Source organism: Protopterus annectens, chromosome 2.part1 (assembly GCF_019279795.1).
Source record: "Protopterus annectens isolate FY-2018-M chromosome 2.part1, PAN1.0, whole genome shotgun sequence".
Lineage (NCBI taxonomy): Eukaryota > Metazoa > Chordata > Ceratodontiformes > Protopteridae > Protopterus > Protopterus annectens.
In genome coordinates this window covers 262,847,958-262,873,876 of record NC_056729.1, presented here as the reverse complement: position 1 = coordinate 262,873,876, position 25,919 = coordinate 262,847,958, and the positions used below count along the sequence as shown (strand labels likewise).

General features: G+C 40.7%; 1 protein-coding gene across 1 annotated transcript in view; it reads right to left on the bottom strand.

Annotated features, from left to right (window-relative positions):
* BANK1 (B cell scaffold protein with ankyrin repeats 1) overlaps positions 1-25,919 on the bottom strand; it is a 1,951,135-nt gene that overhangs the window by 117,382 nt on the left and 1,807,834 nt on the right. Inside the window, exon 13 of the mRNA XM_044063440.1 lies at positions 6,695-6,724. Coding sequence (XP_043919375.1) covers positions 6,695-6,724 — 30 coding nt within the window. The remainder of the gene's footprint in view (positions 1-6,694; positions 6,725-25,919) is intronic.

Sequence of the window (25,919 nt, the reverse complement as noted above, 5' to 3'; positions counted from 1 at the left end):
TTGCATGACATTCCCTATTTCAATAATGATTCTTAAGGTCTTGCTGTTAACCGCCATGTAATGCCGCTTAGCTAGTTTGCACGATGCCCAATAGTATTAATTAAATGCATCAGCTATTTTTGGCTGTCTGGGTCCTCTCTATTTCCTGGGGGGGTCCAGTAGTTTAGTTTGCAGACTGCCACGCTTTGTGCAAATGAGATAAGTATAGCCAAACTCTGCATTCATTTCCTCCTTTCCCGTGATTGTGATACGTGCAACACAGCGCAAATTCTGGATCCCCCCAAAAAAAATAGACAAGCAAAGACAGAAAAGGAGAAAAAGAAAAAGGGACAAGTAGTTGAAATAAGGAAAATCAGTGCATGATATGCACACAAGAAAATGATGGCTCACATCACATATGTCTAAATAGATCTGGATTTGAACTCTCACTCCAATTCACTTTCAGAACACAGGATAGGTGCCTTATCCCTCTTTGCCACACAAACAGCTTTACAGCAAAGAACTGAACTCAATCTGCACACAACCAACTGCAACAGCATCTACAGTGATATCAAACCATACAACTCTTATTGGTACATTTATTATTTTTGGCTGTAGTGCACCTAGTGATCACACAACCTGTTATGATTATTGATTGCAAATATACAACTCTATCTTACATTTCTCTGCTGGTCATTCTTCAGTTATCCGACCAGTTATCTGTGACATGCAGTGTGTAAGCCATTCTGTGTTGTTGCACTTAAAATGTGTGAGGATATTACGCAGAAATAATATCATATGCAGTTGCCAACAAATGAAGGCCAGAGTAGATTTTAAGGAACACAACCTGTGAATCGTGTGCTGCTTACTTACATTTTTAACCTGACACACCAGTGGAAGTAAGGCAGCCTGCAGTGCTGTTGTTTTCCTTCTCCCAACCTGTAATCATTCACAGTTGTAATCCATTAAACACAAACACTGATGGAGTGCCTGCACTATGTTTACATTAACTACACAGATCCGAGTATTTGGGATTCAGCAATTTTAATGAGTTCACATCTCATTTGCATATTCATCATGCTAACAGCCCTGAATCTATACCATATAAAAAGGCAACCATGTAACTAGGCAAACTGATGGCGATGAGACTTGCTTATATTTGGAAGACTGCACATGCACTATTTCTTCAGGATATGTCTGTACAGAGGAGTACTGAACTTCAGAAGGTATGCTTCTATTTTTTCAGCTACATACTTCATATGCTGGAATGTATTTAAGAAAAATCTGAAGCAAAGGCTTTTACACTTTTACCTGTCTGCATTACTTAGAAGTGTACTGATGGCATGCCCATGTTTGTCAAGCAATTTTAGAGGTATACATGACTGGCAATACATGAAAATGGAATGCTGTGTGGTAAATATATACAAATATTTCAGGGACAGTTCCTTTGATAGCACTTTTAGCATTTCCAAGATGGTCTGTTAGTAAAATGTGTCATTTTTCTGTTCTCTTGGGGGGAGCAAAGGTGAGTTACTGTTATGGCACAAACAAGGATAGACTGTTCTTTGTGGGGAGCAAAGGTGAGTTACTGATATAGCACAAACAAAGATATACTATTTTTTGGGGGGAGCAAAGGTGGGTTACTGTTATGGCACAAACATGGATAAACTGCTGTTTTGTGGGGGAAGCAAAAGTGAGTTACTCTTATGGAACAAACAAAGCTACACTGTTCTTTTGGGGGAAACAAAGGTGAGTTAATGTTATGGCACAAACAAGGCTATGTTGCTCTTTTTACTCCCTTGTTTTGCATCCTGCCTGTTTTTCGTATTTCACATCTCTACATTGTTTTATGTTTTTCCTGTGGGTAATACTGACTGGCTACCTTTTCTGTTTTATCTGGTAACAATTATTTTGTAGTTATTTGATGCTTATGTATATTATTCTTCTGTTGTCTTTTAGGACACCTAGGAGTATGCTACCCAGATGTGTCAATCCTCAGAGACCCCCCTTCACCAATGATGAGACCCAGGTGATAGTGGATGCCTTGTTTCAACATGGTGCTTTTCTCCTGGAAAGGGAATGGGGAGGTATACCACATAGAATGCAAATATGGCATAAGATAGTTGATAATGTGAATGCCGTGGGTGGCCATGGCAGGACATATGAGCAGGTACACCTCAGGGTCACTGACATGCCACATCTGTATAGAGAAGAGAAGCTGCAGTGGGCTGTGACCAGATGGTTACCAGAGGAGGGGCTACTAGGGAACCACCACTAACACCCAAGGAAGAGGTCCTGGCCAATATCAGGGATTCAGACAGCTACCAGGAGAGTGTAGTACCACATGTGCTGGATGTCAGAGCAGTTTCAGTTTCAGAGACAAGAAGCATATAAGTAAAATAAAAATAAATAAAATAAAAAATAAGCACATCACAGGAGGAGCTTCCAGGCAAAACAATTGAAATCAATAAGTTACTTATGTGTCATATGCCTTTTTTTGGGGGGGGGCAGTGAAGATTTCTAAAGCTATTAGCTTAGGTTGGAATTGTCAGAAACTATCTTGTTGAAGGTATAGTTAATGGACATATAAAGGGGTACAATTATTATCCCCTATGTTACTGTTAATTGTGATGATGTTGCCCTTACCTCTTGCTTAACTTCTTCCAGGACTGTCTGGATTGCATATCTCATCTGCAGGTGGTAAGCTAAGCAGTTTTATGTCAGTACTGCTGAGAAATTTAAAGAAATATTTTAGTGTTAGACCTGTTGTGTGCATTGCTATACTGTATGTAGTAGTGGCAGCACTGTTACTTTGTTAGCATATATTGGACTATAGTAGTGTAAGTATTAATTTGTTCCTGTGTTTGTTGTTTTTTATCTCAGGTGGTCATGAAAGTGGAAGTGTGGGCCCTCTGCCACCTGATGTCAGTGTGTCAGTAAATTCTGATGATGATGGTGGCCAAACTGAGGCACAGTCTGGGAGTACAGAGGTTGAAGCGGCAATTCCATTGGACATAGCCAGTAGGCCTATGCCTACACATTCCAGTGATGTCTCAGATATGGGGCACGTGCAGGCTGAAGCCATTAATCAGGGAAGTGTGGCTACTGTGGCTTCAGTGTCTGATCTGGCTATAGCCAAAGTGTGGGTGATGTGCCACACAGGAGGGTTGATAGGGGTGTTTGGAAGGGGCCTGCTGTCCCTCCTCCACCTGGTGCACTGGTGCAGGTGTCTCTTTCCATGCTACTCAACATATGTTTAGGGCCATCATGGAGGCACAGGCATGTTCTCATAGCTGCTCCAGACAAATGCTCAGGGTTGTAGATGTGGCACAGTCTCACATGAGTGACTGCCTCTACCATGTTGCCAATTCAATGGTCAGATTAATACACATTGGAATGAGGGGTGTCTGTGATGGACCAAGGGGTGTCTGTCATGGAACAAGTGTTGTCTGTGATGGAACATCTGCTGGGAGGTGAACAACATCCTCATGGGAGTAGGTCAGCCACATAATCTGCTGTCAGCCAATGTGGCTATGCCCAATCACACTCTCATAATGCCAGTACTTCCACTGCTCCATCAGTGAGTGTGCTGTCCACACCCAGATGTTGCAGGCCATGAGGTCATGGTTCTGGGTGTCCCATGAAAAGAGCTCATCCAGCAGGCATCAGTTATGTTCAGGTAGCAGGAGTGCATCTGATCATGGGTGTGGACATTCTAATGCAACTCCTGGCAGAGCCAGTTCTTGTGGTCAGGGATGACAGTGATGGAATGCCACCGCTACCATGCATGGTACACACCTGTCTGACATACCAAGACTTAGAGACAGCACAGAGCTTAGCTGTGTTCATGCAGATACTCACACACCAATTTCATCTGGAGGACCCCTGCACACACACACACACACACACACACACACACACACACACACACACACACACACACACACACACATACACACACACACACACAACAGTTACTCATTTTGTCTCACTGGCCATTTGTTGGCTTATCGAAATGTCTGCCTGCTTCTCTTTCTTACTCTTACACACTCACTGACCTTTTGTGTCAGCCTAGGCTTCCTGCCCCCCTACACAACACACTGTGCAAATGATGATAACTTAGCATATCCCTGTTTTCTATCTTTTGGATTCATGGATACATAAATTTGTCCCTGTTGTTCAGAGAGCATAGCTGACTTAGTGCTTAGTAAATCTGCATTTGTGGTCTTGAACTGGTAATTGTAACGTTGACTTATATTGGCCTTGGAAAGATGATATGATCAAAATTTCCTACCTTTACAGTGAATGAGCTTGTGATGGTTATGAAGTCAGAAACTGCAATGTGTCTCATTACTTTCTAACTTCTCTCTTTAATGATTTTTTAGTACAAACGTATGGTGCTAAACTGAGGGCATGCAGTGATCATCACTACTTTTGAGAGGTATGACTGTGTGAATCTTTGATGCCTGAGGCCGACTACTTAGTAATGGACACATATAGGTCAAATAAGTTTCTGCTGTCACATGTTAATGTAATTTCTGTACAAATCTCCCACCTTTTACTTGCTTACTGGACCAAATAATGAAATACAGGGATATGCCAGACATTTATATTATTAAACAATACACTCCAATGTCAGGACTTACCTTGTAAATGCAGCTTTTGCCACAGTTTTAGTTCAGGGTTGCCTCTGTCTGATGCAAGCAGTACACATCCAATACATGGGAAGGTAAATGCTATGAGAGTTTTCTGGCATCAATGTCAGTATATGTATGTGAGTAGGAGGAAGGTTTTAGGCCACCAGGTGGTGAGTGAGTGTGCTCTGTATGCCTTGTCTCTTAGCCAATGCAAGGGCAAAGCGAGCATACCTACATCTGCCTATACCCACAGCAGCTGGTGTTTCCCTCTCTGTTTCCTGTGGCTGTGGTGACCTTGGCATTGGTGGTGGGATGTGTGTCTCTTCCCCTTAATGATCCTGCTGAAGCTGCTTCCTCAGGATTATGTTGTGTAGCATGGCACATACTGTGACTATTTCTGTCCATGTCCATGGATTGTACTGCAGGGTTCTCCAGATGTAACCAGGCACCAGAACCATGATTTCAGCATCCCAGAAACATGCTGTATGATATTTCTGGTTTGAATGTGTGTTTCATTATGGCATTCTTTGGTGTGTGTGTGTGTGTGTGTGTGTGTGTGTGTGTGTGTGTGTGTGTGTGTGTGTGTGTGTGTGTGTGTGTGGATGCATTCTGATGGGTGTTATCAGCCATGGTGCCAGTGTATAGCCTGCCTCCCCCAGTAAATGACCCTGTGGGATATCTCCCCAAGCAAACATCTGGTACAGCTAGGGGGTGTGCCAGATAGGGTTGCCAGCGCATGTGTTTGAGATGATTTCCTTGGCATTGCACACAACTTGGCAATTGATAGAGTGGTAGCCCTTTCTGTTTATGTAGAGCCTACCCTGTTCCCCAGGTGGTGCCTTCATTTCTATATGTGTGCAATCTATGGCACACAGTACTTCAGGGTAGTGTGCTACACAGTAGAACTCCTGCATATCTCTGGCCTTGTCCTCAGAAGTACAGGGAAAATGCATGTGGTTATTGGCATGTTGGAGCATAGCATTCAGGAATTGGTGGAGGATCCTTGATGCTGATGCTGGTGACACCCCCATCATGTCCCCTGTTGGTCCCTGAAAGGTACATGTAGCTAAGGTTCTAAAGGCTACATGTAACTTTGTCTCCACTGGAATGGGTTCCCCTCTGTTGTCTCTGGCTCTGAGTTGAGGATGGCAGAGGTCACAGTTTCCTATAGTGTGTCTCTGTCCATCCTGTAGCACTCTACAATTTCCACATCATGTAGCTTGTGAAAAGTTAAACTGGGCCTGAAAACTCTTCTCCTTTTTGGCCTTGGCCTGTTGGCAGCAGCAGCATTGGCTTCAGCCTGTAGCACATACAAATGAATTAAAGCAGCAGCCCCTAACATTCTGTTTGTGTGCACTCCTGTCCATGGCTGTATTCCAAAAGTTTTGGAATTCACAGGAAAAACCAGCACAGAGTCTATAAGTTTGCTTTATAGCTTGTTGAATAGCTCCACCATGTTGGATTGTTTGATTAGCATACAATTCAGCTGCTTATGCTGTAATTAGCATGCCACAGTGTTTACCTTGTTAGCGCAGGGGTGTGTGCCTGTACATGGCACTTACTGAATATGACTTTCGTTGCTACCATGTAAGGTTTATTGAATCCCCCAATCAAACATTATTGATGAGCATTTATGAGAGATCGTGATACAGTTAGGAGTGGGACTTTACTCATTCTTAGCCATAGTGTAATCTTGGAGTTGGTATATATAAGCAGCAGGGGGTGAGAGGCACAGCCCCCTACATGGAGGATGCAGGAGAGCTTGCCCCCCCCCCCCTGTAAAAAATGTATTTTCAATATTGTATGCTTTGCAGTTGTGGCACTTTGATATTGTGCCCTTTAAATGTCTTTTGGATCAATGTTATAAGTTATGAATGGTGATATTATGGCCATTTGATATTCTAAAATAGATCAGAGCTAAAATATTCCTTCATAGCATTAAAACAACATATTACTTTGCAGACCAGATACAGCAGCAAGGTGCACAACAGGACAAAAACAGTCACATAACACACAGCCCTTTACTACAAATTTACTACTTTATGATATCAGTAGAAAGTATGTGATGCATTACTTACCAATTGGATGGTGTACAATGCTGAGCTTATCTGTTAAAGAAGAAAAGAATGCCAAAGTTATTCATGAGTTGTTGCACTGTGTAACCCCCCCCCCCCTTAGTAACAGATACAAATCAGTGGTAATATAGTGGCTATGAGCAGAAGTATTAATTGTAAGAAACTGTTACTGTACATTGGATGCTGAAACAGTAAAATCTCTGTGATGCCTATTTTTGAGGGGGCATTTTTTCAATACTTATGAGTCATCTAGTCTCATACCACCAAAAAAGTAGAAGAGGGAAAAGAGGATGTACTTCCTTTGACCTGGGATACAAATCCAGATTGTAAGTGGCACACATCTCATAATATTATGTGCAACAGTCACAACAATTGTGGCTACATATACAGGTTTTATGTCTTTCTGAATTGTTCTGTATGACCCAAAGTGCACAGATTCACTCATATATTCCCCAGCAGCAAAAACATAGGAATGGATTACTACCAGACAGCATACTATCTGACATTTTGGAATACCTCCACATAGTGAATGGGTTTCAGTAAAGGGAAACAAATAAATAAAACATCAGGTCAGATCCTGTCATATCTAGACAATCATTAGCAGATTGAATCTACCAATGAACATAGTCAATAACTGTAGTGAGGCATGAAGATCTGTTTAGCAGCCTTGTACATTAATAGACTAACATAGTGTAAGTTGACCATAAATTGTACCCTCTCATCGATTCCTTAAATATTATTCAATCTCATGTTGTAGAAGAGCTGCAGAGGAATTTATTGTACTACATAGTTGAAAGGAATGCTATTTTTTTTCTCAGGTGACATATATGATTTCCTTTTGTTGTAATTTACTGTGAGAATTTGAAATGTTGCTTTTTGGAATTGCTTTTACATAATGTTTGTTAGTTTTCCATTACCATAACATAAAAAAACAAACTGTCACTGTAAGGTGGAAAAATATTCTACTTGCAATCAGGAATCAGTTTTGTTTTCTATTCAACAGTTTCATGAGATATTGTTTTCAGGAGTCATTTAATAATGCCATATATTTTTTCATCATGTTTATTTGTGAATCAAAACAAGAAATCTGCACTGTTGGATGTTAGTTTTGTGAACTGTTTTTAATTTGTTTCACTTTACATTGTGTTAGAACATATATTGTACAAAACATTGCTTCTGTTATTGTGTACAAAGTAAAGTGGTATCAAGGTATACTAGGACATTGGTTGCTGTGTACATAGCACACTGCATTGTTTTTGGCAATGTCTACATACATTATTGCAGTGTAATTTCAAAAGAGTGCTATGATACATATAGGATATAAAACAGTGATCCAGTTAATATACATTATACAAAGGGGTATCATTACAACATGAGTATATTACTAGTGTAAAAGTAAAGGATAATGTGAGATATATATAGTAAGAAAACTATATTTCCCTATCTGTTCTGCGTTTATATTGACTGTGCACATGTGGGTATTGCACAAAACAGAGCTGTTGCTGCCTCATTGAAAAATGTGTCTCATGGAGTATTAACACAGTTGTTATAATTTGTTCTGCACAAAACAGGAACCCGTACTATTTTTACTGTGTACTAGTCAGATGGAAATCACACAATACCCCTATATTACTTCACTATAAAGTGAAACCTAAGATGTCAGAGCTTCAGTTTGGATCACCCCACAACAGACTTCTCAGAACTGGGCTTGTTAGCAAAAATCTATTATACAATGACCCCCCATTAATGTTCCAAAACGTGCACGTTGATTGGTCAGAGTGCACATTGCAAATCAGAGTTATAGTAATGGAAAAAGGTCCGGACGCCCGGACTTTTTCCATTAGTATAACTCTTTTTTTTTTTTTTTTTTTTTTACAGCAATGGAGAACGCAAGATCTCCGTTGCTTTTTGCAACCTGTTTCACTAGCGAGATCTTCCTATCTCCGTTGCTTTTTTTAAAGCTGTCTCGCTATGTTAAACTCCCTTAACATAGCGAGACAGTTTGTAAAAAGCAACGGAGATCTTGCTTTCTCCATTGCTTTTGCCCACAGCTCTGATGTACTGTGTAAGCATACGCATGTGCAGTACATCAGAACTGCCGCAGAATACCAGACAGCTGCGGAAGGGCAGCACGGAGGCATTATACAATGCCATTATTTAAGAAAAGTAATTTTTTTTCCTTAAATGTCATTGTATAATAGCTATAACCCACTTCTGGGTGTGGGTAATGCTGGATTTACCCACGGTTGTCTTTGTTTGGCAACTCGGGCTTCACCCTCATGACCAAACCACACCAACCATGGGTAAATCCAGCATTACCCACACCCAGGCATGGGTTATTGCTATAATATTATATTGCTATCAAAGTGTGTGACTTCTTTATAATTCAAGAGTGCATTCTTAAATGTTGGTTTCCATAGATATTTTAAAATGCTATGTCTTTTTTTTATGTCAGAACTGCTCATCAACGCTCCTATGTGACCATGCATGCCCTTTTTTCTCAACATCCATCCATAAATCCATTCACCAATCCACAACCTAGTTTCCTATTTTGCACATAGCGTTGGGATATCAAGTCAACAGTGATATTAATTCTCAATTCCTATAAAGTTCAAAGTAAAATATTATATATCCATTTGGAGACACCCTCCGTGTCATAGCTTCTGTCAGAATGGCACAGCTTGGATAATTTAGAATAGCCTTTGTTACCAAAGAATAGTACTGTGTTAACAGCGTATGCACCATATGAAGAAATGCAAAGCAAACCATCAGAGCTCAAGTCTTACTATTATGGTAACAGGCAAATGGAAATTTCACAGCTCTGGTATGTCAGAATCGCACCTACTACCCAACAGTGTTATGCTGCTAATATCTGTTTTTCACAGTTGCAAAATGCAAAACAGAATGTTACAACTTTAGTAGGAAAGCTACTATAATCTAACATTTTGCTTTCTGGAATTATTTTAAAATAATGTTTTTTTTAAATAATCACTTCTCTGTTACTATAAAATGCTATGTAAAACATCTAAACTCCATGTAGGACAGCCCCCAAATCAGGAATTTTAGAATATAGCTTGTCAGTAGCTCAACAGTGCTGTTATCATTGGATTTTGCAGTTGTCATAGAGGATTATGGCTGTGAGCTGTAGGTCCTGAGATACAGGGTTTGACTCTCTCAGCCCTCATCTGCCTACTGGGTGACCTTGAGCAAGTCACTTAACCAGGTTGCCACTGAAAATGAACTGTGTCTCTAGTGGGCGTACATGGCTAACAAATGGGTATTATCGTTCATCAAATTGTTAATTTGTACTATGAGCTCACATACCATAATACCACCATAGAAAGATCACAATAGCACTTTACATTATTATATACTTGCATTATACAGCAGGGCTCTGTTGATGCCTGTGTCCAACTTAAATGTTAGTTTCACATTTTATAATGATTCATCTTCTTTTATTTCACAGCTGAACTCCAAGTTTGCTAAGCTACTAACAATTTGCCCTCTGTTTTTGAACTATTATATGTTACCCTGCTGCTATGAAATACAATGTAAACTGTCATAGCATTACTCAGGACTTCCCAGAAGGACTCTCAAAGTAAGGCTTATCATTTGCACAACAGTACTGTATTGCTAACAATATATGTCTCATCTTTGTTAAATCAGCTATACATATTTAAACATTGGGTTCCGCAGGCATTTAAAAAATGTTAGTTATGCCACAGCTCCTTTTCAATACGACTATGATGCTAATGATACATATTGAGTTTTTTTTATAGTGCACACAGGTTCCCTACTGCTATAACGTGCAATGCAAATTCTCACAGCTGCAGTTGGGAACCCTCCCTCAGCCCTATCAATTCCAGTTAGAGAAGTAGAGTTTGAGTATGTTAGAATGGTGGTTATTACCACAGAATACCACTACGTCGTTAATATCTGTACTACCTGATAAAAGCAAAGCAGAATGACACAGAGTTAGTCTTTCCATCTTGTTGGTGTGTAGATATAAATGTCACTAAAGTACCACTGTTTCAGTACCTCAAAATACTGCTAATTAACATACAGTGCTACTATATTAATAATGGGTAAGGCTGGTGGACGAAGATTAAATTCTGAAATACCATTTGCCCAAAATTCAACCTGACAAGGATGGGACTCCTCCACAGGAAATCATTGTCATCGAGTTGTGCCAACAGTGATGCCTTTTTGGTGGTGGGGGTGGTGGGGTTGATTGGTTAATTTATCCCTTCTTCAAGTTGGTGCAACCATGGAGTTTATATAAGCTTGGGGTGTCAGGGGCTTGCCTTCCATAAAACTGGTGCAGGGGGCTTGCTCACCTCTGCAAAAACACTTAAGAAGTGCTTTTTTTTGCCATTTTTTTAGGGGGCATGTAGTTCAGGATTCTAGACCTTAGCAGGTTGCATTTCATCCACTCATAGCGAAAGTACTAATAACAATGTGCCCTCATTTCCGTTACAGAAGGTAAAGTGAGATGCCACTATTCCACTGGTAGAACTAATAGAATGCAGATTTCGCATTCCAGAATTAGTTTAAAATGCTGTTAGTTCCTCCTCTGTTACTATAAAGTGCAATGTAATATGTCACAGTTTCACTTAGGGCCTCCAGTCCTGTAAAACAACACATAGTGAATCTTGTAAGAACACAGTAATGCTATGTTGATAACAATGCATGTCCCCTCTTTTTTCACTTTTAAGTCAGTAGTCCAGTGTTAAAGGTTGCTTTCCACAGACATTTTAATATGTCGCATATTTCTGTATGTTAATTTTTACTTATACTTAAGATTGATTTTAATGCTTTAAACATGAGAACATTTTTCATTAATCCTGTTTCACATAAGTTCTACTATGTACCACAACATACTTTCCAGTAAAAAACAATTTTATACCCCTGAGAATCCTTTCTTCTATTACTTACTAAAGCTAAATTACAGATGCCAAGCAAGCCAAAATCAGACATCAACAAATATTTGGTAATTTCATCTAAACATGCTGAAATGACAGGAATGTAGCCTACAAACACGTAAATCAGACTTGTTTTGTTATTTTTTATTAATACACTGTACCACCTGCTACCCAGGTCATGGCCGAAAGCAAGCCTTTAGATCATCACATTTTCTTGGTTAGGTATAAAAACAGTTAATTGCAAATCTAATTCCTAATAATTATATTTATGACAACTGAAAAAAATCAGTCTGTCTTAGAAAAATAGATGCATATGATGTGAAGCAAAGCCATCTAATATTTAAATATTGGCAGATAAACTAGTCTGCCAAAGAAAGCATCAGTAGTTAACGATGCAAAAAAACCCACTGATTGTAAATGTACATTGAATGCGTGTTTACTGGGGTTTAGTGTTAAATCTACATAAGAAATGGTACATGCTGTTTTATTTTATGTTGACTAACACTTTATGACAAATACTTTACATAATTCATAAGAGACACAAAGTGAAAGGTCACAGTCTGTTAATAAATAAATGTTATTGCCACTATGCATAGTGAACAGAAATCTTGTGGGATTATTCTGTATTTGCATTAATATTAAAAAAACCTATACATCGCTGACCCTCAAGTACATCCTTGATGAGTGGATGGGCAACCACAGATTTGTCCAGGGTTCCACCTGTGTCCCTCATTGACAGGGGCGACAGGTGCTGATTGAGGTTTCTTTTTGGGGATAAACTCTTGGCCAGGATTGTAAGGGCTCCAGAGCCATTAGCCTAGTAATCTCCTATGCCATAAACAAAAGCTACAACAGGAAGAGGAAACTGATGCGGAAAAAGGTGAAGTCCCAAGACTGGAAAAAAACCCTTATCAGCCTCAACAAAAAGTTGATATCCCTCATCAAATCCTCAAAAATTAGCTATGAAAACAGAATTGCAGCGGATAGTAAAGAAAACCACAAGGCCTTCTATAGTTATGTAAAGAATCTCCACGGCAATACCCAGATTTGCCCTGAGTTACTGCACAATGGCACCTCTATTCCAAGCCAACATATATTGCCAATATACTGGCTGACAGATTCAGTGCCAACTTTACCCTCCCCCACAAGGGACCAGTCACAATACCAGTAGATTGCCAGGCACCCAGTATTACTGCTGCACAGGTTAAAACAGCACTGTCCAAGGCCATTCCCTGGCTGTGTTCTAAATGAATTACAGAGTGAACTGGCACCTCACCAGTGTGCCCTGTTCAATCACAGCCTCACCTCAGGCCTTATCCCTACCAAATGGCACACTGCTACAGCCATCCCTCTCCACAAAAGAGGAGTGACTACAGACCCTGAGAACTATCGCCCCATTAGCCTGATGAGTTTGATATGCAAAGCTATGGAACGGATCATCATGGACCTAATAAACAAGGATATAGGGAATCTCCAAACTCTGGATCCCACACAGTTTGGTTTTGTGAAGGGTAGATCATGTCTGCTCAACTTGGTCGACTTCTTTGAGTCAGTCACCAGAGCTGTGGATGAAGGCAAGGTGGTTTATACAGACTACCTTGATCTGGCCAAGGCCTCTGATACCATTCCCCACTCAGGAATCATAGAAAAACTCACTAAGCTAAGCATCAACCCCTATATTACTAGGTGAGTTGAAAACTGTCTCACAGGTAGACCCCACAGTGCGAAAGTAGCTCACTCCAAGTTAGATTGCCGACCAGTCACGAGTGGAGTCCCACAGGGTTCGGTCCGGGGTCCTCTGCTGTTTGGCATCTACTTCTCTGAAGTCCAGGACACCACGGAGAGACTCTAGCTGACAAAGTTAACAGATGATTGCAAGTTGACAGCTATTATTAACTCCCTGAGTGATGTTGACATCCTACAGAAAGGCCTCACTGAGACTAATGACTGGTGTCATAACCATGGCCTTAAGCTCAATGCTTAAAAAAATGTGTCGTCATACCCTTTGAGAAAAACGCAGTTCCAATGAATTACCACATCAATGGTAGCCCACTGAATACAGAAGGTGTTTTAAGAGATCTGGGAACACAGGTTGACAGCAACATCTCTTTTGACCACCACATTGCCACTGTGGTCAGAAAGTCCTTCTTTGTGGCACATCTCATTACTAAGAGTTTTGCATCCAGGAAGAAAGATGTCATTGTCTCCTTCTACTCTTCCCTCATTAGGCCAATCGAGCACAATGCCCCATTTGGAATGTACCTCACTAAACATCTTCAACAACTGAAAAGGCCACAAAAGTACCTCACAAAGAGGATCCTAGGCCTTAAACATTTGTCCTATATGGACAGACTAAAAAAACTCCCAACTATTCTCTGTCTCATATCCCCTACATAGAGACAATCTCAGCTTGACTTACAAAGCCATGTCTGACCCAGCTCTGTTAGAAATGCTTCATCTAAAGAAATCCCAATCCCTCTGCACCACACAATCCAGAGACCTCAACCTCATTACCACAATCAACAGAACATGCTGGAAGGACAGGTTCATAACCCAGAGACTGCCAATGCTATGGAATAGACTTCCCGTACATGTCAAGCAGAGCACCTCACTGGGCCTCTTCAAGAGAAATCTTGATGAGTGATGGGAAATAGAAAATTCACCCCAGGGATCATGCCAGTGGCTTTACTCAACAGAGGCACTGGGAACTAAGGTCGGGTGGCACGATGCTACGGTAATCCTATGGGCTAGGCTTGTAAAGGCCCCAGGGCCATTAGCCTAGTACACACCTATGAACCTATGATCATATGATCCTATGTATATTTTCTATATTACTAATTCAAAATGAACACATATTTCACTATAGAGTCTTGTTATAAAATACTAACTACTAATACTGCATATAATTTCATCTCAACTCTCAGACTAAGTGCCCCAGCCAGCTGCCTTGTGTGCCATGCATAGATAGGGCATATAGTGCTGCAGTGCTGTGTGCATTGACCTTCTAAATGCTTTCCCCATGACCCTGACATATACATTATGTATATGTAGTGTGCACAGCTGCTCTGTTTTTATTAGAGGTGGGGACAGCCACTGCTCTTTTTAGCACATGGTATGCTGCTGGAATGAATGCCATGCCATGTGTTTTATTCTGTGCAACATTTATACCACTTGGAAGGCACTGTACTCTGAGGAAACAGAAGTGTGCCTTGCAGTCACATGCTATCTGTGTATGAACTGCATTTTGCTGATCAATGCACAGCATGCTGTCTGCCCTTCATTCAATAAATATTATGAAGCTTACCATTATGTCCTTGGATACTGGTGACTTCTGGGTGCAGTTAGTCACTGTGAACTGCTTGTAAGGAATATCATTGGCAGATGTACAGAGGGTGTAGCAGCATATGAAAAGTAATAATGCAGTCTTTCTTTTTTCTTTTTCTAACTAGAATTACAAAAAACATGGTTTGCATATAGACATATTCAACCTGTCAGAAATTGATTACTGTGTAACACAGGGGCTCAATGGCACTCACAGGGCTAACAGACTGATTCATTTACTGTGTAGCATTGGGGCTCACAGGGTTAACAGACTGATTTATTTATGTGTAGCATTGGGACTCACAGGGTTAACAGATTAATTAATTTACTGTATAGCATTGGAACTCACAGGGCTAACAGACTGATTCATTTATGTGTAGCATTAGGGCTAACAAAGCTAACAGACTGATTCATTTACTAAGTAGCACTGGGGCTCACAGGACTAACAGATTGATTCATTTATGTGTTGCATTGGGGCTGATAGGGCTTACAGATTGATTAATTCACTGTGCAGCACTGGGGCTCACAGGGCTAACACATTGATTCATTTATGTGTAACATTGAGGGTGGCAGTGCTAACAGACTGATTCATTTATTGTGTAGCATTGGGGCTCACAGGGTTAACACCAACTGATTCATTTACTGTGTAATATTGGCGCTCACAGGGTTAGCAGATCAATTCATTTATGTGTAGTACTGGGCTCACTGAGCTAACAGACTGATTCATTTACATGTAGCATTTGAGCTTACAGGGCTTACAGACTGATTCATTTACTGCGTAGCATTGGGGCTCACAGGGCTAACACATTGATTCATTTATGTGTAGCATTAGGGCACACAGAGCTAATAGACATTCATTTACTGGGTAGCATTCGGGCTCACAGGGCTAACAGGCTGATTCATTTACAGTGTTTCATCGGGGCTCACAGGAGTTACAGACTGATTTATTTACTGTGTAGTATTGGGGCTCACAGGGCTAACAGACTGATTCATTTACTGTACAACACTGGAGCTCACAGGGCTAACAGATGGATTAATTTATGTGTAGCATTGGGGCTCACAGGGCTAACAGACTGATTCATTTATGTGTGGCACTGGGGTGCACAGGGCTAACAGGCTGATTCACTAATTTACTATGTAGAATTGGGGCTCACAAGGCTAACAGACTGATTAATTTGCTGTGTAACACTGGGGCTCTCAGGGCTAACAGACTGATTCATTTATGTGTAGAATTGGGAATCATGGGGCTAACAGACTAATTGTGCAGCACTGGGGATTACAGAGCTAACAGACTGATTCATATGCATGTAGTATTGGGGCTCACAGGGCTTACAAACTGATTCATTTACATGTAGCATTGGAGCTCAAAGGGCTAGCAGTCCAAGGGCCGTGATAATGAAGGAAAAATATTTGGGCCATGTGTCTTGAGCACTGCAGTAGTGGAATGCTTAGACAGGGTAGGATGATTTGAATTTTAACTAATGCTTATAAAAGAAGTTTTTTTTTAATAAAGCAGTTGTGTCTCATTTAAGAAATGGTCATTTTTTTTCTTGAATAGTTTCTAATTTTACCTGTAATTATTGATGGACTGAACATGATAGCTGAGAGACAGCAGAAGTTCAACATTAAAACCATTATTCTATTTTACAAACTATAAACAGGTTGATGAATGTGTAAAAGACTATGGAAAACTACCACTACTGAGTAAGAATTAAGATGATGCTTTGAAGCCCAGCAGGCAGATTAGTTTAGGATCTTGGTCTTCTGGAAAGGAGTAATTGAATAAGTTAGAACTACCTCTAATGGCAATAGAATACCTCAGATTTTCCACTAATGTTGATGCACAACAGGAAAGACAAACTCTAAAGGTATGGGTGGCACTGCACTGGGGCTTACAGGCATACATGTCTCAGCTATAAACTAGTGAGCTCCAGTGAGAGCCCCAGTAGAAATATGAAGATGCCCTTTATTTTGTATTTATCACACTCATCCATGGTAGTGCATAATAGCCTACCAGCTTTTAAAGCTTCAGGGCATCTTCCAGGAACCCAAACTGTCAAGCAGTTCAGGCTGAGCTGACTAAAAGACAAGTTTGAGTGTGACGCCCATCAGAGCTTTATTGCCTCTGAAGAGTATGCGGAGCGCCTCTGAGGCTTTTGAGGCTTGCTTTCCTTAGCTGGGCAGATAAGTTCCCTTTGGGGGGAAAATCTTCCATTTTCTTATTTTTCACTGGTGCTTTATTACTTTACTCTTTAAGAAAGTTAGTTTAACGCTATGAGTGCCATGTTTTAACTGATTGTCTTGAGACTGTAATGTATTTTTAAATGGAGCAGTCATTGTTTCTGTTAGTATAAAAGTAGTATTATCTAGTATTAACTGATAAACAATTTTCTGTGGAGAAATTGTTTATTTTAAAGTTGTGGGGCTGCCATAGTGTTTGAAAGTGCTTTTTACTGTGTTTTTTTCTGTTTAAAAAATGTAACTTGTCTGGCGTGGTAGTTTTATTGGTATCGTTGCTTGTTTTCCCCAGGACAAAGGCACCGTTTTCAGCTTGACAATGGAACAGATTGTCACTTCCATGGTGGGTCCTACTTCTAGCCATGAATAGAAAAAGTTAAGTAACAGCCTTTGCCACCACAGCAGACTAGCAATTTGCCTCAGTTACAGGTGGGTGACTTTGCTGTAACCATTTGTTCTACCTCAGACCATGCATGTTTTACTCTTGTTTAGCACCTATAGCCACTATGGACTGTGGGTCAGCCACATCTTCTGCAACTGCTGGGGTCCCCTCAGTGGGCAATGGAGAACTACTCATCAGTTCTAGGACAGGGAACTGAAAAGGTTTCCCCATTTTGTCAGAATGCAGTGGCCGCCATTAGTAACATGGTTGTCCCCATTTTTCCTTTCAGAAAGAAACAGAAAACCAAGCATCTATCTACTCCTCAAATCTCTTTGGATAGGAGTAATTTATTAGGAGTGGCTCAGGGTTTGATATAGGCTTTTGATCCTTCCTGTAGAATAGTTTCTGGTAAAATAAAGAGGGATGCTTCATTTCTTGAAAAGATTCAAGATTCTGAATTTGTCAGGAAGATGCAGGGATGGAGTCAGGATTTTGTCCTACGATTTCTAATTCAAACTTGGAAGAGAGCTCTCACTCTGATTCTTCCTGGGGGGGGGGGGTTCTCGTTCTCTGAGGCTATCAATAGAATGTCCCAGTGTTTTCAATAGGAGAACACTGAGGTTTCTCAAACCCTCAAAAACACTATGAACTGTTACAAAAAGATTTTCCAGAATATACTCCCATTCCTCCTGTCCTGTCTGCTTTAGAGGATATGTGTCTTACTGTAGGGGAATTTTTCTGATTGTCAGCTAGCTGTCCCTAAAAAGGCAGATAGGATGTATAAAGTTCTTCAGTCTTTGACATTTTTATACACTATTCCCAAACCTGACCCAGCAGCTATAGCCTTAGTTGATTCCTGTGTTGCTATGCACTTAGTTAATTCCAATTCTACTGTTTCTAATAAGGATGGGAAAATTATTGATAGGTATAGGAAAAAAGTGTATACTTCTGCAACTTTGAATTTCAGAATTTTAAACTGTCAGGCTCATACATTAAAGTTTATTCTGGCATATTGTGAAAGTATGAAGAATGTTTTATCTACATTTTTTTCTTGTGAAGAAAAATACAGCTTATTTTCTTCTACTGTACAGGTCACTACTCATTGTTTGCAATGTGTACATGCCTGTGTTGATACTTCTTCCAGGGCTATGGCCACTGGTACGGTTTTAAGGAAGTTTGCTTGGCTGCAATATCAGAACCTTCCAGATGATGTTAAAATGAGATTTTAAATTCTCTATTGGATAGATGTTTAGTGTTTGTCCCTCTGCTGCAGAGGTGATCAAAAAGTGTAAAGAAAGGGGCAAGCTAATCCAGGGAATCTCTAAGATTTTTCAGCCCTCATTTTCCAAATTGTTCAAAGGATTTTCTTTTTCCTTTTCCAGTCTTGGCAAAATAATAGAATAAACAGTCTCAACAGAATTCAGGTAAGGAGACATTTAAGAAAAAGTGACAAGGAGGTTCCAAAAAGAGGTCTCAAACCTCCCAAAACCAAGGACACTCCAACAAGTCTGAATGACTGTTCAAGAGACCTTGTGAGCCCTTTCCACTCTGACCCTCTTTCTCTTCTAGAAAGTCTGAGTTTCCATTTTCCTTTTTGGCAATAGATTGTTTCAGACAAATGGGTTCTGAAAATCATTCATCAGGGTTATAGATGACAGTGAGAGGAAATTCCTCCTTCCTAGAGGGTCATTCCTCACCCTGCAGATCAGACTGTTTTGTTTCCAACTGTTCTTAATCATGTGTTGTCCAAAGGAGTGAAAGAACCATTTCCTCCTTCCCAGGTGGGGAAGGGGTTTTATTTAAGGATATTCCTAGCCCCAAACAAAGAAAATACTTTGAGACCAGTTCTGGATCTTTCTTTCCTCAACCTGTTTGTGATAGTGCCCAAATTCAAACGGTTGTCATTTCACAACCTACTGAATCTTCTTCCTCTATCAAATTTCCTGGTAACAATAAACTTAAAAGATACTTTCATCACATTCATATTCATCTAGACTTCAGGTGTTTCTTAACTTTTTTGGTGTCTGGATTGCACTAATTGTTCTCTGCCTTACCCTTTGGACTATCCAGTACACCAAGAGTGTTCACAAAAGTGGCTGTCTCTGGTTATAGCTCATTGCAGGCTACAGGGTATCCACATTTCTGGATTTAAATGATTTGCTTATCTTTGCAGAGTCTTTTTCAAAATGTTAGGAATCTTTCTCTCTCTCTGTTTCTCTGTCTCATAGGTTAATAGGGGTTTACTAGGTTAATGACCACAAAGGCCTTTTTAAGCTTATCCATGCAATCCCAAATCTCTGACAAGTTCTGATACCCTTGATAAGTGTAAGCAGTAGCTTGGGAGATGAACCATTTACAAGCAGGGGCCTGGGAGATGAACCATTTACTGGTTGCCTGTGTCCGTTACAGACATAGGTGCCAAAACAGGAATGAATTGGATGAATTTCCCCATCCAACTGCCCAAGTTGCACTTGAATTGGGTAGGGAGGAACTCTGTTTCACATGGATAAGGAGTCTGTTCCAGAGATGGAGTAGTCTCTGGGATACATACCTGTCTCTCCAGCAGGTCCTATTTACATCACAGATAAGATTTAAGTCTTTAGAATGGGTAATTCTGCTGCTGTTTGTTTTGTGGATATGCAGGAGGTCCATCAGAGTGAGGTCTGACAATACCTTATATGCCAGGCATAGATCTCCTGTCAAAAGCCTGTAGGAGACAGAATACAAGGATAGGGCATTGAGGCGATCTGCACAGGACATTTTACTTATGTCCTCTACTTTTTTTTAGTGAGGAACGTCTGTGGGAATTCCACTTGTTGGATATGTCTGGTTAGGTACATACCAAAATGGGCATTATACTCAATGATAGGTCTGATGAATGATGAATACAATGAAACAATGACTTCCTTGGACTTAGATGCCATACCTGTGTTTGTAAGTTGAGCAACATAGAATGATTTCCTCACTACTGTAGACACATGGTGGTCAAAGGCTAGATTCCTATCTATGTGTGTCCCTAAGTCCCTGACTACTGGGTCAGTTTCAAGTGGTGTGTTTTCAGTATGATAGTTACCAGGGGTAGAGTACTTTCCAAACTATACTATTATGCATTTCTTGGCATTTAGTTTTAGTCCATGGCTCTGGCACCAGTTGTTTGTCTGAGTCTGCCTTTCCTGGAGAAAATTTGTGTCAGTGTGGGATTCAATGAAAGCTCCTAATTTGCAGTCATCTGCAAATTTAGTCAGCCAGAGACAATTGACATTGACTTTGACTTCAGAGAAGTAAATGCCAAAAAGGAGCAGTCCAAGGAACTCCACTTGTGACTTGCATCTTGTAGAGGTGGACTCTCTAATTCTAACTTCCTGGGTCCTGTCTTTGAGCCAGTTGGCTATCCATCGGGTGACATACGGGTTTGTACTTAACCTCTTGAGTTTGTCAACAATGCCCTAGTAGGGTGCTGTGTCACATGCTTTGACCATGCCAAGGTAGGCAGTGTGAACCATTTTGCCATTATCCATTCCTTTGGTGACCTTCTCAAAGAAGTGCACCAGGTTGAGTAGGCATGACCTGCCCTTGATGAAACCAAACTGGGTTGGGGTCAGTGTCTGGAGGTTTACTATCTCACTACTGATCATTTCCATGATAATTCTTTCCATGGTTTTCCATATAAGACTAGTGAGATTTATGGGTCTGTAGGTTCCAGGGTCTGTGGATGGCTCACCTTTGTGCAGAGGGATGACTGTTGCTGTTCTCCATTCATGATCACAAAGCCTGTTTGGAGGCTACAGTTAAATAGCAATTCCAGAGGGCCTGATAGATAATTTGTCATGCTATTTATAAAGCATTCTGGGCTATTGTCTGGGTCCATTGATGCAGGTTCTTGGCCTTAGAGAGAGCATTAAGGACCTGTTCCCTAGTGATGGGAGAGTTATATTTGATGGTATTTCCGGTGGGAAGGTTGATGGGGAGAGAGGGGTAAAGTTGAAGCTGAATGTATTGGCCAGTAGGTTTACTACATCTTCTGCAACAACCAAAAATGTAATTTATGGTCAGATTGTATAAAGGTGAAGTTTTATGGAAGTTTTTTTATATTCCAAGAAGGTGATGACACTGAGGCGCTAGAATAAAACATTGGATTTTACTGTTCGGTTGTTTTATTTAAAGTATTCAAAGTATTTTATTTCTTCCATATCTGGATTTTTTGGTTGTTGCATTTATTTGGAGTGTGGAGGTTTTTGTTGTGGTCTATTGCTATATCTTCTGGCTAAGAATAAGTGACTCCATTTACAATGAGCTCTGCACACAATTGTGTATTGCCTTTGAGGTTGGAGACATAGCTGAAGAATGCCTTGTCATTTTCCTTGGCCTTGGATGCCAAATTTACCTCAAATTTGGCTTTGGTAGACTTTATTTGTCCTCTGAGTTGCTTGTTTAGTTTGATGAGAGTATTTTTATCCTGCTGGGTGCTGCACCTCCTAATTTTTGCCATCATTTTCTTCCTCCTATTACACATCCGATTGATTTTGTGATTCCACCAGGGTAGTTATTTTTTTTTTGAGTTAGTTCTGTACTTCTTCCTGGTGGGTACAGCTGCCTCTATGCAGCTATTAACATACTTGTACATGGTTTCTGTAAACAGTTCTGCTTAGGCAGCAGTGTTCTCTGGGTTTTTGGGGGCTTGACATTTTGCCGGGTTATCAATTAATAGCAGGAGGTTAGCCTTAGAGTAGTTCTTGAATATTCCAGGTTTAGCTGGGGTCTGTGTTTTATTTTTACTTCAAAGGAGACCATTTTGTGGTGATTTGAACATGGAGCAGCTCAAGTGATGCTCCTGGGTGAGGGATCTCTTGCACAAGCTGGGATTCCAAGAGAATATTCAAGTCGTTTTTGAATCCACCACACAGGATTGTGTTCTTGGGATGTCAGCTAGACACCTCAGTTGAAAGAGCTTTTCTCCCACAAGAAAAAATATTTTTTTTTCAGATCTATTTCTAAGGTATTCAACTCTGATTTCATTCACTGCAAAGGAATACCTCAGGATATTGGGTCTCATGGCATCTATGATTCTCATGATACCCCTGACAAAACTCCACATGAGAAAGATACAGTGGTATCTGAAATCTCTTTGGTTCTAGCATCAACACCCTTTATCTTTTCAGATCCCAGCACTGGGGTTTGTCAGAAGAGAAATCACTTGGTGGAGACAACAGATATCCTTAAATCAAGCTCTCTCCTTCTCTCTCCCTGCTCCAAAGCAGTCAGTCACCACAGACGTTTGAGATTTTGCTTATGCAGCAGTTTCAGGAGAGATAAAAATGCAGGAGGTGTGGGACAGCAAGGACAGATTCAAGCACATAAATACCAAGGAGATGCTTGCCCTGATCAAGGCATTCAATTATCTAAGCCATCTTTGGTCCCCCAGACCTCTTCAAGTGGTTAAAGACAATAATAAAGTGATGTGGTACACCAAGAAGCAAGAGAGAACCAGGTTGTACCCTTCTGCAGACTACACAATCTCTCTCTAAAGGCATCCTACATTCCATTAGAGCAAAACTGTGAGTCAGACAAACTGAGCAGAACCAGGGCAGACCCTCATGAATGGAAGCTAGATCTGGGGGTCTTCCAAGATTTGATCCATCTGTGAGGAGTTCCTCAAGCAGACTTCTTTGCCCCCCACTCTGATCAATCAACTGACAAAATTCTGTTCCAGGACTCCATGCAAGAATGCCTGGAAGACAGACATATTTTCTTTTCTTTGAACAGGAATGTTCCTGTATGCCTTTACTCTAATATCCAGGGTACTTCTGAAGATTCAGAAGGTTCTCCCTTCTTTTAGAAATGGCCAGGAAAATTGCTACAAGCTTCCTCAAAGAACAGATCTACTTACACATGAACAGGGATGTTTGACACACTCTGACGTCAGGCATCTTCAAATGACTGCCTGGATAATAGGGTCATAATTCTTTTTATGCACTTGTTTTCTAAGGATGTGCAGCAGGTATTAATGCAGACAAGAAAGCCTGCTACTAGGAAATAATATATTAGCAAATGGAAAAGGTTTTTAGTTGGTACCAACAACATAACCACAACCAATTATGGGATACTTGTTCACTGATTTTACAAAATTTGTGTGAGTTACTACCTTATGGCCTTTCTTATTATTCTTTCATTTGACTATTTCAGCATGTCTGCCCATGGATCCTCCTTTTTCAAGACGGTCTCATGTCAAAATGTTTTTGAAAAGGTTTTTTACATAAAAGGCCTCCAAAGCAGTGGCCCCTTCTTGGGATCTTAATTTTGTGTTAGAGAAACTAACACTTGCTCCATTTGAACCAGCTAATCTAGCTAACTTGAGATTTTTAACATGGAAAACAGTTTTATTGATTACTCTGACCTCTGCAAGAAAGGTATCTGAGTTGCAAGCTCTTATGGTAAGTCAACCCTACCTCATTTTCCATAAGGATAAAGTTTCCTTGAGAACTAGTCCTTCTTTTATGCCTAAAGTGTCCAACAGCCCTGGTTTTGACATACCTTTGTATGTTATGCAGAGATTGCCTGTGAGTAGGCGATATGCGACGAAGTAAAGTTGGAGTTTTTTTTTTGATGGTCTGCGTAGGGCATCTGTTTGAGGCCAGTAATCCTCTTTGTGAGGTATTTCTGTGGCCTTTCCAGTTGTTGTAGATGTCTTGTGAGGTACATACCAAAAGGGGCATTGTACTCTATAATGGGTCTAATGAGTGATGAGTAGAGGGGAACAATTACCTCTTTTTCCTGAATGGGAAACCTTTTGTGATGAGGTGTGCCATGTAGAAGGATTTCCTGACTACTGTGGCGATGTGATTATCAAAGGAGAGACTACTATCCACCTGGATCCCAAGGTCACTTATCACACTTTTGGTGTTAAGTAGACTACCACCTATGTGGTAGTTCATGGATACAGAGTTTTTACCAAAAGGGATGACAATGCACTTTTTGGCATTGAGCTTGAGGCCATGGCTTTGACACCAGGCATCTGTCTCAGTGAGGCCCTTTTGTAGGATGTCCACATCATTAGGAGTTTCGATTATGGCTCCTAGTTTGCAGTCATCTACAAACTTCATTAGCCAAAGACTTTCTGTGTTAGCCTGTACTTCAGAGAAGTAGATACCAAACAGGAAAGGACCCAGGACTGAACCCTGTGGTACTCCACTTGTCACTGGTCTGAAGTTGGATTTGGAGTCTGCTACTTTTACAGTGTGGGTTCTGTCAGTGAGCCAGATGGCAACCCATCTTGTGACATAGGGTTTATACCTAGTTTAGTGAGTTTATCTATAATTTCAGAGTGGTGGATGGTGTCGAAAGCCTTGGCGAGATCTAAATAGGCTGTGTGAACCACCTTACCCTCATCTACGGCTTTGGTGACTGCTTCAAAGAAGTCTGTCAGGTTTAGGAGACATGATCTGCCTTATACAAAGCCAAACTGGGTGAGGTCCAGAGTTTGGAGATTACCAATGTCTTTATTTATAAGTTCCATGGCCTTGCAGACTAGGCTCATCAGGCTAATGGGGCGGTAGTTCCCGGGGTCCATGGTGGATCCCCCTTTGTGGAGTGGGATAACCGTTGCTGTGCACCATTCAGTGGGCACAAAGCCTGAGGTGAGGCTATGATTGAACATGGTACTTAGGTAGGGTGCCAGTTCGTTCTGTAGTTCATGTAGAACGCAGCCTGGGATGTTGTCAGGTCCCATGGATGCTGTGTTCTTGGCTTTGGAGAGTGCGTTTTTTACCTGTGCAGCTGTAATTACAGGAACTTTGCATTCTTCCGGTATAGAGATGGGCCCTTTAGAGGGTGAGAGGCGGGTAAAGTTAGCACTGAACCTATCTGCCAGGATGTTAGCAATATCAGTTGGTTCTGTATATTTAGTGACATTGTGCTGTAACTTAGAGCAGATCTGAATTTTGCCATTGCGATTCCTGACATAGCTATAGAATGCTTTGTGGTTGTCTTTAGAAACAGTGGTGATTTTGTTTTCATAACTAGCTTTGGAGGATTTTATGAGGGATCTCAACTTCTAACTGAGGCTGACCAGGGAGTTCCTCCAGTCATGGGATTTTACTCTTTTTTGCAGCAGTTTCTTTCATCTGTTGTAGAGTTTGTTTGTGGCAGGGGACCACCAGATTGGCTTCTTTTTTTTGGAGGATAGCATCTTGGTTTTGTTAGGGATAGCACGATCCATGCACTCGTGTAAGTGCATTTGTGTAGGATTCAGTAGTCATACCACTATTGTCCATCTGCATGGGTGCTGTGAAGTTTGCCACTTCTGTCTTAAGAAGTATGAAGTTGGTTTTGGAGAATTTTTTACGGTTGTTTCCCTAATGGGGATGGG